Consider the following 15415-nt stretch of genomic DNA (forward strand, 5'->3'; position numbering starts at 1 on the left):
TCCACTCTACAGACAGCTATATTGGTCCGTTAATACAAGACTCGTAAAAGGCCCACTACTGTAGTGAAGAAAATAAATCTGATTTTTCAGGGGGAGTGCAGCAGCATCCTCAGCACCTCTACTTCCCACGACTAGGATTCTATGAACATTCCTCTCTGAAATAGTTTGCTACTTAAATATCACAGCTGTTTTTGACTTGATGCAGTAGCTATGTTCCAACGCGTCATCTTAAATGAGATGTTTAATATTTTAGCTGAAGCCTCACTGAAATGTCCATATAATGCAGTTCCATTATTAAGCTGTGCTGCTGTGTTGCTGTGTTGCTGTGCTGCTGTGCTGTGTTGCTGTTCTGCTGTGCTGCTGTGTTGCTGTGCTGCTGTGTTGCTGTGCTTCTGTGCTGCTGTTCTGCTGTGTTGCTGTGTTGCTGTGTTGCTGTGCTTCTGTGCTGTTCTGCTGTGCTGCTGTGCTGCTGTGCTGCTGTGCTGCTGTGCTGTTCTGCTGTGCTGCTGTGCTGCTGTGTTGCTGTGTTGCTGTGTTGCTGTGCTGCTGTGTTGCTGTGTTGCTGTGTTGCTGTGCTGCTGTGTTGCTGTGCTGTTCTGCTGTGCTGCTGTGCTGCTGTGTTGCTGTGTTGCTGTGTTGCTGTGCTGCTGTGTTGCTGTGTTGCTGTGCTGCTGTGCTGCTGTGTTGCTGTGTTGCTGTGCTGTTGTGTTGCTGTGTTGCTGTGTTGCTGTTCTGCTGTGCTGCTGTGTTGCTGTGCTTCTGTGTTGCTGTTCTGCTGTGTTGCTGTGTTGCTGTGTTGCTGTGCTTCTGTGCTGTTCTGCTGTGCTGCTGTGCTGCTGTGCTGCTGTGCTGTTCTGCTGTGCTGCTGTGCTGCTGTGTTGCTGTGTTGCTGTGTTGCTGTGCTGCTGTGTTGCTGTGCTGCTGTGCTGCTGTGCTGCTGTGCTGCTGTGTTGCTGTGCTGCTGTGCTGCTGTGTTGCTGTGTTGCTGTGCTGCTGTGCTGCTGTGCTGCTGTGCTGCTGTGTTGCTGTGCTGCTGTGCTGCTGTGCTGCTGTGTTGCTGTGCTGCTGTGTTGCTGTGCTGCTGTGTTGCTGTGCTGCTGTGCTGCTGTGTTGCTGTGCTTCTGTGCTGCTGTGTTGCTGTGCTTCTGTGTTGCTGTTCTGCTGTGTTGCTGTGTTGCTGTGCTGCTGTGTTGCTGTGCTGCTGTGCTGCTGTGTTGCTGTGCTGCTGTGTTGCTGTGCTGCTGTGCTGCTGTGTTGCTGTGCTGCTGTGCTGCTGTGCTGCTGTGTTGCTGTGCTGCTGTGCTGCTGTGTTGCTGTGCTGCTGTGCTGCTGTGTTGCTGTGCTGCTGTGTTGCTGTGCTGCTGTGTTGCTGTGCTGCTGTGCTGCTGTGTTGCTGTGCTGCTGTTCTGCTGTGTTGCTGTGCTGCTGTTCTGCTGTGTTGCTGTGCTGCTGTGTTGCTGTGCTGCTGTGTTGCTGTGTTGCTGTTCTGCTGTGTTGCTGTGCTGCTGTGTTGCTGTGCTGCTGTGTTGCTGTTCTGCTGTTCTGCTGTGTTGCTGTGTTGCTGTTCTGCTGTGTTGCTGTGCTGCTGTGTTGCTGTGCTGCTGTGTTGCTGTGCTGCTGTTCTGCTGTGTTGCTGTGCTGCTGTTCTGCTGTGTTGCTGTTCTGCTGTGTTGCTGTGCTGCTGTGTTGCTGTGCTGCTGTGTTGCTGTGTTGCTGTGTTGCTGTGCTGCTGTGCTGCTGTGCTGCTGTGCTGCTGTGTTGCTGTGTTGCTGTGTTGCTGTGTTGCTGTGCTGCTGTGCTGCTGTGCTGCTGTGTTGCTGTTCTGCTGTGTTGCTGTGCTGCTGTGTTGCTGTGCTGCTGTGTTGCTGTGTTGCTGTGTTGCTGTGTTGCTGTGTTGCTGTGCTGCTGTGTTGCTGTGTTGCTGTGTTGCTGTGTTGCTGTGTTGCTGTGCTGCTGTGTTGCTGTGCTGATGTGTTGCTGTGTTGCTGTGTTGCTGTGCTGCTGTGCTGCTGTGTTGCTGTGTTGCTGTGTTGCTGTGCTGCTGTGCTGCTGTGTTGCTGTGCTGCTGTGTTGCTGTGCTGATGTGCTGCTGTGTTGCTGTGTTGCTGTGCTGCTGTGTTGCTGTGCTGATGTGTTGCTGTGTTGCTGTGCTGCTGTGTTGCTGTGTTGCTGTGCTGATGTGCTGCTGTGCTGCTGTGTTGCTGTGTTGCTGTGCTGATGTGTTGCTGTGTTGCTGTGTTGCTGTGCTGCTGTGTTGCTGTGTTGCTGTGTTGCTGTGCTGATGTGTTGCTGTGTTGCTGTGTTGCTGTGCTGATGTGTTGCTGTGTTGCTGTGTTGCTGTGCTGCTGTGTTGCTGTGTTGCTGTGTTGCTGTGCTGCTGTGTTGCTGTGCTGCTGTGTTGCTGTGTTGCTGTGCTGTGCTGATGGTCCTTCTGTGGCTCAGTTGGTAGAGCATGGCGCTTGTAACGCCAGGGTAGTGGGTTCGATTCCCGGGACCACCCATACGTAGAATGTATGCACACATGACTGTAAGTCTCTTTGGATAAAAGCGTCAGCTAAATGGCATATATTATTATATTCTTATTAATAAAGGTTGGCAGTTGGTTCACTTCTCCCTCTACACTGAAAACCAGGAGAATAAAGAGGCCATTTTAAGACACGATGACAGACAGGATAACAGACAGGATAACAGACAGGATAACAGACAGGATAACAGACAGGATAACAGACAGGATAACAGGATAACAGACAGGATAACAGGATAACAGACAGGATAACAAACAGGATAACAGACAGGATAACAGACAGGATAACAGGATAACAGACAGGATAACAGGATAACAGACAGGATAACAAACAGTATAACAGACATGATAACAGGATAACAGACAGGATAACAAACAGTATAACAGACATGATAACGAACAGGATAACAGACAGGATAACAGACAGGATAACAGACAGGATAACAGACAGGATAACAGACAGGATAACAGGATAACAGACAGGATAACAGGATAACAGACAGGATAACAGACAGGATAACAGACAGGATAACAGACAGGATAACAGGATAACAGACAGGATAACAGGATAACAGACAGGATAACAAACAGTATAACAGACATGATAACAGGATAACAGACAGGATAACAAACAGTATAACAGACATGATAACGAACAGGATAACAGACAGGATAACAGACATGATAACAGACATGATAACGAACAGGATAATAGGATAACAGACATGATAACGAACAGGATAACAGACAGGATAACAGACAGGATAACAGGATAACAGACAGGATAACAAACAGTATAACAGACATGATAACGAACAGGATAACAGACAGGATAACAGACATGATAACAGACATGATAACGAACAGGATAATAGGATAACAGACATGATAACGAACAGGATAACAGACATGATAACGAACAGGATAACAGACATGATAACGAACAGGATAACAGACATGATAACGAACAGGATAATAGGATAACAGACATGATAACGAACAGGATAATAGGATAACAGACATGATAACGAACAGGATAATAGGATAACAGACATGATAACGAACAGGATAACAGGATAACAGACATGATAACGAACAGGATAACAGGATAACAGACATGATAACGAACAGGATAACAGACATGATAACATGACCACAGACAGGCTACCAGGATCACAGACAAGCTAACATGATAACAGACAGGATAAGGAACAGGATAACATGAGGGATGCTGGCCCATGTTGACTCAATGCTTCCCACAGTTGTGTCAAGTTGGCTGGATGTCCTTTGGGTGGTGGACCATTCTTAATGCACACAGGAAACTGCTGAGCATGAAAAACCCAGCAGCGTTGCAGTTCTTGACACGAACCGTTGCGCCTGGCGTTTACGACCATTTCCTGTTCAAAGACAATTAAATATGTTTTGCCTTGCCCAGTCCCCCTCTGAATGGCACACATACACAATACATGTCTCAAGGCTTAAAGATCATTATTTAACCTGTCTCCTCCTCCTTCATCTACACTGTTTGAAGTGGATATAACAGGTGACATCAATAAGGGATCATAGATTCACCTGGATTCACCTGGTCAGTCTGTGTCATGGAAAGAACAGTTGTTCCTAATGTTCTGTACACTCAGTGTAGGACCAGGTGAAAAATACTAATTATTAGTCTGTATCACCTGGTCATATATCTCTTTAATAGATATAGAACCAGGTGATATAGACTTTAATACCAGGTGATATAGACTTTAATAGATATGGGACCAGGTGATATAGACTTTAATAGATTTAGAACCAGGTGATATAGACTTTAATAGATATAGAACCAGGTGACATAGACTTTAATAGATATAGAACCAGGTGATATAGACTATAATAGATATAGAACCAGGTGACATAGACTTTAATAGATATAGAACCAGGTGATATAGACTTTAATAGATATATAACCAGGTGATATAGACTTTAATAGATATAGAACCAGGTGATATAGACTTTAATAGATATAGAACCAGGTGATATAGACTTTAATAGATATAGAACCAGGTGATATAGACTTTAATAGATATAGAACCAGGTGACATAGACTTTAATAGATATAGAACCAGGTGATATAGACTTTAATAGATATAGAACCAGGTGATATAGACTTTAATATATTTTGAACCAGGTGATATAGACTTTAATAGATATAGAACCAGGTGACATAGACTTTAATAGATATATAACCAGGTGATATAGACTATAATAGATATAGAACCAGGTTACATAGACTTTAATAGATATTGAACCAGGTGATATAGACTTTAATAGATATATAACCAGATGATATAGACTTTAATAGATATAGAACCAGGTGATATAGACTAGAATAGATTTAGAACCAGATGATATAGACTATAATACCAGGTGATATAGACTTTAACAGATATGGGACCAGATGATATAGACTATAATAGATATGGGACTTGGTCAATTTCCTGACAACACAAAACATGTTATTTACCTTAGATAAACGGCCTGGTCTGAAATGAAATGGTGAAGTCCTACGACTCTGCTCTGCTCTGTAACCTGATGTCAGACTTTATAGCCTTCCCCCGTTGCCTCTCTGTGGGGCAGCGTACCAAATGGAACCCTGTTCCCAATATGGACCAGGGCCTGTATAGGACTCTGGTTAAAAGTAGTGCACTGTGTAGGGAATAGAGCACCATTTGGGATGCGGGCTGCCTCTCTGGCTCTCCCTGTGTGGGCTGTAAACATCCCATAGTGATATATTGTACATAGGTTCTCAGTACTGCTAACTAGACAGAGAACGATGTTTATTTACTAGCTTGAGTTACGGGAGGAAGGGAAGGGGCTGGGCTGTATTTCTGCTGAATACAGGGGGCGGGCCAGTGAATGATAGAACACATATGGTAGGGCTGTGGTGTGTGTGTTTGTTTGTGTGTGTGTGTGTGTTTGTTTGTTTGTGTTGTGTGTGTGTGTGTGTGTGTGTGTGTGTGTGTGTGTGTGTGTGTGTGTGTGTGTGTGTGTGTGTGTGTGTGTGTGTGTGTGTGCGTGCGTGTGTGTGTATGTGTGTGTGTGTGTGCGTGTGCGTGCGCGTGCATGTATTGTTGTGTAAATGACCTTGGACTGATTCCAGAACAGTGAAATGGAATAAATGAAAGGACTTCCTGTGTTAACTCAATGGTGTATTTTACACCAAATACACCAACTGTCTATCCCGTCAGTTCTGCGCCACTGTGTCCCAAATTCTACCCTATTCCCTGTGTAGTGCACTACATATACTTTTAATCAGGGCCGTATCGGCCCGCTTGGGACACCAACTCAGTCTATACTCCGTGTGTTTTGTTCCTACTTAACGGTGAAGGAAATCCAAATCACTTCGTCGGCCGCTTTGGTGCCCTGCGGTCCATTGACTTTGACTCCAGACAGTTTTCTAGTTTTCAAGGACTTTGTCTTGGTTGATAACACTACTTCACTGACTGTAGACATGACAGGTGGACAGACAGACTGTAGACATGACAGGTGGACAGACAGACTGTAGACATGACAGGTGGACAGACAGACTGTAGACATGACAGGTGGACAGACTGTAGACATGACAGGTGGACAGACAGACTGTAGACATGACAGGTGGACAGACTGACTGTAGACATGACAGGTGGACAGACAGACTGTAGACATGACAGGTGGACAGACTGTAGACATGACAGGTGGACAGACTGTAGACATGACAGATGGACAGACTGTAGACATGACAGGTGGACAGACAGACTGTAGACATGACAGGTGGACAGACTGACTGTAGACATGACATGTGGACAGACAGACTGTAGACATGACAGGTGGACAGACAGACTGTAGACATGACAGGTGGACAGACAGACTGTAGACATGACAGATGGACAGACTGTAGACATGACAGGTGGACAGACAGACTGTAGACATGACAGGTGGACAGACTGACTGTAGACATGACAGGTGGACAGACTGACTGTAGACATGACAGGTGGACAGACAGACTGTAGACATGACAGGTGGACAGACAGACTGTAGACATGACAGGTGGACAGACAGACTGTAGACATGACAGGTGGACAGACTGTAGACATGACAGGTGGACAGACTGACTGTAGACATGACAGGTGGACAGACAGACTGTAGACATGACAGGTGGACAGACTGTAGACATGACAGGTGGACAGACAGACTGTAGACATGACAGGTGGACAGACTGTAGACATGACAGGTGGACAGACAGACTGTAGACATGACAGGTGGACAGACTGTAGACATGACAGGTGGACAGACAGACTGTAGACATGACAGGTGGACAGACAGACTGTAGACATGACAGGTGGACAGACTGTAGACATGACAGGTGGACAGACAGACTGTAGACATGACAGGTGGACAGACTGACTGTAGACATGACAGGTGGACAGACTGTAGACATGACAGGTGGACAGACAGACTGTAGACATGACAGGTGGACAGACAGACTGTAGACATGACAGGTGGACAGACAGACTGTAGACATGACAGGTGGACAGACAGACTGTAGACATGACAGGTGGACAGACAGACTGTAGACATGACAGGTGGACAGACTGTAGACATGACAGGTGGACAGACAGACTGTAGACATGACAAGTGGACAGACTGTAGACATGACAGGTGGACAGACTGTAGACATGACAGGTGGACAGACAGACTGTAGACATGACAGGTGGACAGACTGACTGTAGACATGACAGGTGGACAGACAGACTGTAGACATGACAGGTGGACAGACAGACTGTAGACATGACAGGTGGACAGACAGTAGACATGACAGGTGGACAGACAGACTGTAGACATGACAGGTGGACAGACAGTAGACATGACAGGTGGACAGACTGTAGACATGACAGGTGGACAGACAGACTGTAGACATGACAGGTGGACAGACAGTAGACATGACAGGTGGACAGACAGTAGACATGACAGGTGGACAGACAGACTGTAGACATGACAGGTGGACAGACTGTAGACATGACAGGTGGACAGACTGTAGACATGACAGGTGGACAGACTGTAGACATGACAGGTGGACAGACTGTAGACATGACAGGTGGTAGACAGTGTCGGCAGCCGCGCTGGTAAACAGGGTGAGAATGATCCGTGCTAGGTGGTGATTGGACAGCTACAGGGAGTGAATGATCCGTGCTAGGTGGTGATTGGACAGCTACAGGGAGTGAATGATCCGTGCTAGGTGGTGATTGGACAGCTACAGGGAGTGAATGATCCGTGCTAGGTGGTGATTGGACAGCTACAGGGAGTGAATGATCCGTGCTAGGTGGTGATTGGACAGCTACAGGGAGTGAATGATCTGTGCTAGGTGGTGATTGGGCAGCTACAGGGAGTGAATGATCCGTGCTAGGTGGTGATTGGACAGCTACAGGGAGTGAATGATCCGTGCTAGGTGGTGATTGGACAGCTACAGGGAGTGAATGATCCGTGCTAGGTGGTGATTGGGCAGCTACAGGGAGAGAATGGTCCGTGCTAGGTGGTGATTGGGCAGCTACAGGGAGAGAATGGTCCATGCTAGGTGGTGATTGGGCAGCTGCTGGTAAACAGTGAGAGAATGATCCGTGCTAGGTGGTGATTGGGCAGCTACAGGGAGTGAATGATCCGTGCTAGGTGGTGATTGGACAGCTACAGGGAGTGAATGATCCGTGCTAGGTGGTGATTGGGCAGCTACAGGGAGTGAATGATCCGTGCTTGGTGGTGATTGGGCAGCTACAGGGAGTGAATGATCCGTGCTAGGTGGTGATTGGACAGCTACAGGGAGTGAATGATCCGTGCTAGGTGGTGATTGGGCAGCTACAGGGAGTGAATGATCCGTGCTAGGTGGTGATTGGACAGCTACAGGGAGTGAATGATCCGTGCTAGGTGGTGATTGGGCAGCTGCTGGTAAACAGTGAGAGAATGATCCGTGCTAGGTGGTGATTGGACAGCTACAGGGAGTGAATGGTCCGTGCTAGGTGGTGATTGGGCCCCCTGCCAACTGATAGAAGTGGAACCTGATCATCCTTTCCTTAATAGGCCACAATTCTCATACTGCGTGTATATGTGTGTGCGTGGGTGGGTGCGTGCGTGCGTGTGTGTGTGTGTGTGTGTGTGTGTGTGTGTGTGTGTGTGTGTGTGTGTGTGTGTGTGTGTGTGTGTGTGTGTGTGTGTGTGTGTGCGTGTGTGTGTGTGTGTGTGTGTGGGAGGGTTAATAGGGCCCTATAATCCCCTCCAAATGTCTTCTGTAAGGAGGCAGATTCCCCCAGGATAAGAAGCAGGCAGACTAAGGCCTGTAATTTCAATCAGTGTGCATTAGGAGTTGACAGTTTAACTGCTGCTGCTGTTGCTGAATCAAGCTCTGAATGGGGAAAACCTCAATGGAAATGTTTTTGTGAAGAAGTAATTTTCTTTACTCTAACAATGACCTTCTGCTTTTCTCTCTCTCTCTCTTTCTTTCTCTCCTCTCCCACGTCACCGTTCATCACTACAGGAAGTTGAGGTTAGTAAACACCTTCTAAATCCGGTTTGTCTGTTCGGTCTTTTCATGTTGATGTTTCTCTTTATACCGGAGGAGGAGGATTGGGAATCTGTCCAATTCTCTCTCTTTGGACTGCAGATGTTACCTGCCCTTTTCAATCAAGAGTAGTCAATGTCTCTGCTTGATAGGAACAAGCTAGCTACTTCTATATAGCCATTGATTCATGAAGATTATCACTTATTATGTCTCATGGTCTTAATTCAACTGACAAACTGCATTATAACACCAGACAGTAAACTGCCAAACTGCATTATAACACCTGACATTAAACTGCCAAACCGCATTATAACACCTGACATTAAACTGCATTATAACACCAGACATTAAACTGCCAAACTGCATTATAACACCAGACATTAAACTGCCTAGTTGCATTATAACACCTGACATTAAACTGCCTAGTTGCATTATAACACCTGACATTAAACTGCCTAGTTGCATTATAACACCAGACATTAAACTGCCTAGCTGCATTATAACACCAGACATTAAACTGCCTAGTTGCATTATAACACCAGACATTAAACTGCCTAGTTGCATTATAACACCTGACATTAAACTGCCTAGTTGCATTATAACACCTGACATTAAACTGCCTAGTTGCATTATAACACCAGACATTAAACTGCCTAGCTGCATTATAACACCTGACATTAAACTGCCTAGTTGCATTATAACACCAGACATTAAACTGCCTAGCTGCATTATAACACCAGACATTAAACTGCCTAGTTGCATTATAACACCAGACATTAAACTGCCTAGTTGCATTATAACACCTGACATTAAACTGCATTATAACACCAGACATTAAACTGCCAAACTACATTATAACACCAGACATTAAACTGCCTAGTTGCATTATAACACCAGACATTAAACTGCCTAGTTGCATTATAACACCAGACATTAAACTGCATTATAACACCAGACATTAAACTGCCTAGTTGCATTATAACACCTGACATTAAACTGCCTAGCCGCATTATAACACCTGACATTAAACTGCCTAGTTGCATTATAACACCTGACATTAAACTGCCTAGTCGCATTATAACACCAGACATTAAACTGCCTAGTTGCATTATAACACCAGACATTAAACTGCCTAGCCGCATTATAACACCAGACATTAAACTGCCAAACCGCATTATAACACCAGACATTAAACTATTACACTTCAACAGCCCAGAAATATAGATTGATGCATGTGTCCCAATTGGCACCGTGTTCCCTATAAACTGGCCCTGGTGAAAACGTAGTGCACTATAAAGGGAAAAGGGTTCCATTTGTGACGCATCCCTTTAATGGATCTCGTCTGTCTCAACACTTCCTCTGAATATATGAAACGCCTTTGGCTTAAGTTGTTCAGCTTGACTTGAGAGCTCTGTGTTATACTGCTGGGATCCCAGTGTAGGATAAGGCCAAGCCAGTCGTAACAAACATAATCCTGTGGGTCCTCATGCACGCACGCACGCACGCACGCACGCACGCACGCACGCACACACACACACACACACACACACACACACACACACACACACACACACACACACACACACACACGGGTCAGTAGAAATGGATACTATGGGATATTTAGCATTTTTATCATAATTCTAACCCTCAAACACAACCAGAGACTTATCTAACACCCCCAGGGACCAGTCTAACACCCCCCAGAGAACAGTCTAACACCCCCAGACACCAGTCTAACACCCCCAGAGACCAGTCTAACACCCCCAGAGACCAGTCTAACACCCCCAGAGAACAGTCTAACACCCCCAGAGACCAGTCAAACACCCCCAGAGACCAGTCTAACACCCCCCAGAGACCAGTCTAACACCCCCAGAGACCAGTCTAACACCCCCAGAGACCAGTCTAACACCCTCAGAGACCAGTCTAACACCCCCAGAGACCAGTCTAACACCCTCAGAGACCAGTCTAACACCCCTAGAGTCCAGTCTAACACCCCCCAGAGACCAGTCTAACACACCCAGAGACCAATCTAACACCCCCAGAGATCAGTCTAACATCCCCAGAGACCAGTCTAACACCCACAGAGACCAGTCTAACACCCTCAGAGACCTGTCTAAAAGATAGTTTCTGTGTTTCCCAAATGGCATCCTGTTCCCAACATAGTGCACTACTATTATATGGCACTATATAGGGAAGTAGTGAGCAACAATAAAGAATAGGGATCCGTTTGGTACACACTCATTCTGAGAGTGTATGTTCCCTGTGTGACGGGGAGGAAGCTAAAATCACCACTTTTTTATTTGGATTTATTTCACCTTTATTTAACCAGGTAGGCCAGTTGAGAACACCTTTATTTAACCAGGTAGGCTAGTTGAGAACACCTTTATTTAACCAGGTAGGCTAGTTGAGAACACCTTTATTTAACCAGGTAGGCTAGTTGAGAACACCTTTATTTAACCAGGTAGGCTAGTTGAGAACACCTTTATTTAACCAGGTAGGCTAGTTGAGAACAAGTTCTCATTTGCAACTGCGACCTGGCCAAGATAAAGCATAGCAGTGTGAACAGACAACACAGAGTTACACATGGAGTAAACAATTAACAAGTCAATAACACAGTAGAAAAAAAAGGGGGAGTCTATATACAATGTGTGCAAAAGACAGAGAGTGAGACCGTCTGTGATCTTCTGTTTTGTCCTGGGATACGTTGTTGTTGTCTACACTACGCTCTGCAACTCTGCAGTGACACTACTCCGGTTCTCACATTCTCTCTAGGACGACTACATCAGGAATGTGGAGGAAACCCCAGTATCGGATGAAAGTAAGTTAAAGGAAATGATGTCATATAACCTTCTCTGTCTTCATGTTATAAAAAAAAAACTGTTTAAAGTAGAAATGGCCAAGCCAGTCGTAACAAACATAATCCTGTGGGTCCTTCTCTGTCTTCATGTTATCAAAAAAACTGTTTAAAAAAGAAAGAAAAGTAATGTACACTACAGATGATGTAAAAATGGGTTTCTGGATTGAGTGTGTGGAAAATAACCATGGAGTCGCCATTTTGTTACGCAACAAACGGAAAAAAACGGACTAAATAAAACCAGGGAGGTAGGTACTACCTAGACTGTTCCAATAAGAAACATGTTTGCTACGCGGTGCCCTAATGAACATGGCCCTGATCTGATGGAGCGTTGCTAGGGGTTTCTGGTGAGGAGACGTGGAGACTGAGGGTCTGTTCCAAATGACATCCTCTTCTCTATATCAGGGTTCCCCAGCTGGTGGCATGCAGGATTTATCATGTGTACCTCTTCCTCCCCTCATGTTTTCTGAGCAAACAAAACGTTTTTATAAAATCTATTTTTGGTTGTTGTTGTTGGTGTTGGTGTTGGTGGTGTTGTTGGTGTTGTTGTTGTTGTTGGTGTTGTGGTTAGTGTTGTTGGTTTTGTTGTTGTTGGTGTTGGTGTTGGTGTTGTTGTTGGTGTTGGTGTTGTTGTTGTTGGTGTTGGTGTTGTTGTTGTTGGTGTTGTTGGTGTTGTTGTTGGTGTTGTTGTTGGTGTTGGTGTTGTTGTTGTTGGTGTTGGTGTTGTTGTTGGTGTTGGTGTTGTTGTTGTTGGTGTTGGTGTTGTTGTTGGTGTTGGTGTTGGTGTTGGCGTTGTTGGTGTTGGTGGTGTTGTTGGTGTTGTTGTTGGTGTTGGTGGTGTTGTTGGTGTTGTTGGTGGTGTTGGTGTTGTTGTTGGTGTTGTTGGTGGTGTTGGTGTTGTTGTTGGTGTTGGTGTTGGTGTTGGTGTTGTTGGTGGTGTTATTGTTGTTGGTGTTGGTGTTGGTGTTGGTGTTGTTGGTATTGTTGTTGGTGTTGGTGTTGTTGTTGGTGTTGTTGTTGGTGTTGGTGTTGTTGTTGGTGTTGTTGGTGTTGTTGGTGTTGGTGTTGGTGTTGTTGTTGGTGTTGGTGTTGTTGGTGTTGGTGTTGTTGGTGTTGGTGTTGGTGTTGGTGTTGGTGTTGTTGTTGGTGTTGTTGGTGCTGTTGGTGTTGTTGGTGTTGTTGTTGGTGTTGGTGTTGTTGGTGTTGTTGGTGTTGTTGTTGGTGTTGTTGGTGTTGGTGTTGGTGTTGGTGTTGTTGTTGGTGTTGGTGTTGTTGGTGTTGGTGTTGTTGGTGTTGTTGGTGTTGTTGTTGGTGTTGGTGTTGTTGTTGGTGTTGTTGGTGTTGTTGTTGGTGTTGTTGGTGTTGTTGTTGGTGTTGTTGGTGTTGGTGTTGGTGTTGTTGTTGGTGTTGTTGTTGGTGTTGTTGGTGTTGTTGTTGTTGTTGGTGTTGGTGTTGGTGTTGTTGATGTTGGTGTTGGTGTTGTTGTTGGTGTTGTTGGTGTTGTTGGTGTTGTTGTTGGTGTTGTTGGTGTTGTTGTTGGTGTTGGTGTTGTTGTTGGTGTTGTTGGTGTTGTTGTTGGTGTTGGTGTTGGTGTTGTTGGTGTTGTTGTTGGTGTTGTTGGTGTTGGTGTTGGTGTTGTTGTTGGTGTTGGTGTTGGTGTTGTTGGTGTTGTTGGTGTTGTTGTTGGTGTTGTTGGTGGTGTTGGTGTTGTTGTTGGTGTTGGTGTTGGTGTTGTTGTTGGTGTTGGTGTTGTTGGTGTTGGTGTTGTTGGTGTTGTTGGTGTTGTTGTTGGTGGTGTTGGTGTTGGTGTTGTTGTTGGTGTTGGTGTTGTTGTTGGTGTTGTTGGTGTTGTTGTTGGTGTTGGTGTTGGTGGTGTTGTTGGTGGTGTTGTTGGTGTTGGTGTTGTTGTTGGTGTTGTTGGTGTTGTTGTTGGTGTTGGTGTTGGTGTTGTTGTTGCTGGTGTTGTTGGTGTTGGTGTTGTTGGTGTTGGTGTTGTTGTTGGTGTTGTTGGTATTGTGGTTGGTATTGTGGTTAGTGTTGTTGGTGTTGGTGTTGTTTTTGGTGTTGTTGTTGGTGTTGGTGTTGGTGTTGGTGTTGTTGGTGTTGGTGTTGGTGTTGGTGTTGTTGTTGCTGGTGTTGTTGTTGGTGTTGGTGTTGGTGTTGTTGTTGTTGGTGTTGGTGTTGTTGTTGGTGTTGGTGTTGTTGTTGTTGGTGTTGGTGTTGGTGTTGTTGGTGTTGGTGTTGTTGGTGTTGGTGTTGGTGTTGGTGTTGTTGGTGTTGTTGGTGTTGGTGTTGTTGTTGTTGTTCTTGTTGTTCTTGTTGTTGTTGGATTTTCATTGTTGTGCGTAAAAAAAAGAGTTAAAACACTAGGAAATCAGCTCCAAGTGATTTTATTTGAGGAAATATGTTCCCAAGTGTTTGTAAATAGCGAGACATATACCGATGTAATCAAGGTTTGAAATTATTCTGTTTTTGACAAAAATACTCTATCTGCTTGTGCTACTTGCGGTCAATATGAAGTGTGCAAATGATTTGTAACTATGTTCCGGCCCCCTTGTCACGAACCGGCTCAAGGCCCGTAACAAAGGGAGACAACGTGTAGATAAGGAGTAGCAAAATATATATTTATTAACTAAAGCAACTAAGTATAATATACAATGGTGTGTGTAATCAGTAGTGTAAGTGAGTGTTTTGCATGCATGAATGTGATAATGCAGGGTGATGAAAGGTGCCAAAGCAAACAAACAAAAGGCCACCAAGAACCACAACACAATCTACAAAAGGTGTCTGCATGGAGAGAGTCTCCTCCATGAATGTGGAAGAGGTGTATTTATCCTGGGAGACACCTGGCCCAGGTGTTTCCCATGTAGCTGACGACCCTCCCAACTCCGCCCACCGGCATCCTAATAAGGAAACAAGAACAAAGAGAGAATACGGCAGACAGAGTGGGAGGGTCGTCACACCCTGACCATCCACTCAAGACAAAATCGTCCCTTGGCTGAATGTACTGTAGTTGGGGATCCCTGTTCTATATAGTACACTACCTATGGGAGCCCGATGGGAGCCCTATTGGCCCTGGTCAAATGTAGTGCACTACATAGGGAATAGGGTCCCATTTGGTTCCCACTACATAGGCAATAGGTTCCCATTTGGGATGCAGAATGTTGATGATACATGAGGGGACTGGCTCTTCTTAGCGTGGAGAGGATGGAGAGCTGCTTGTTTCTGCTTCAGCTGAGGCTCAGCTCAGTGAATTCCCATAGGACTACCACTACGGAACATCCTGGGTTCTGCTGCTCAGCTCAGTGAATTCCCATAGGACTACCACTACGGAACACACTGGGTTCTGCTGCTCAGCTCAGTGAATTCCCATAGGACTACCACTACGGAACACCCTGGGTTCTGCTGCTCAGCTCAGTGAATTCCCATAGGACTACCACTACGGAACACACTGGGTTCTGCTGCTCAG

At 45.5% G+C, this 15415-nt stretch overlaps 1 protein-coding gene across 1 annotated transcript in view; it reads left to right on the forward strand.

Moving 5' to 3' along the window:
- Positions 1–5059: 5059 nt before the first annotated feature.
- The window catches only part of LOC127927115 (testican-2-like), a 58462-nt gene continuing 48106 nt past the window's right edge, over positions 5060–15415 (forward strand). Inside the window, exons 1-3 of the mRNA XM_052512908.1 lie at positions 5060–5144; positions 10797–11071; positions 11865–11910. Coding sequence (XP_052368868.1) covers positions 5060–5144; positions 10797–11071; positions 11865–11910 — 406 coding nt within the window. The remainder of the gene's footprint in view (positions 5145–10796; positions 11072–11864; positions 11911–15415) is intronic.

Source organism: Oncorhynchus keta, unplaced genomic scaffold, assembly GCF_023373465.1.
Source record: "Oncorhynchus keta strain PuntledgeMale-10-30-2019 unplaced genomic scaffold, Oket_V2 Un_contig_9447_pilon_pilon, whole genome shotgun sequence".
Classification (NCBI taxonomy): domain Eukaryota; kingdom Metazoa; phylum Chordata; class Actinopteri; order Salmoniformes; family Salmonidae; genus Oncorhynchus; species Oncorhynchus keta.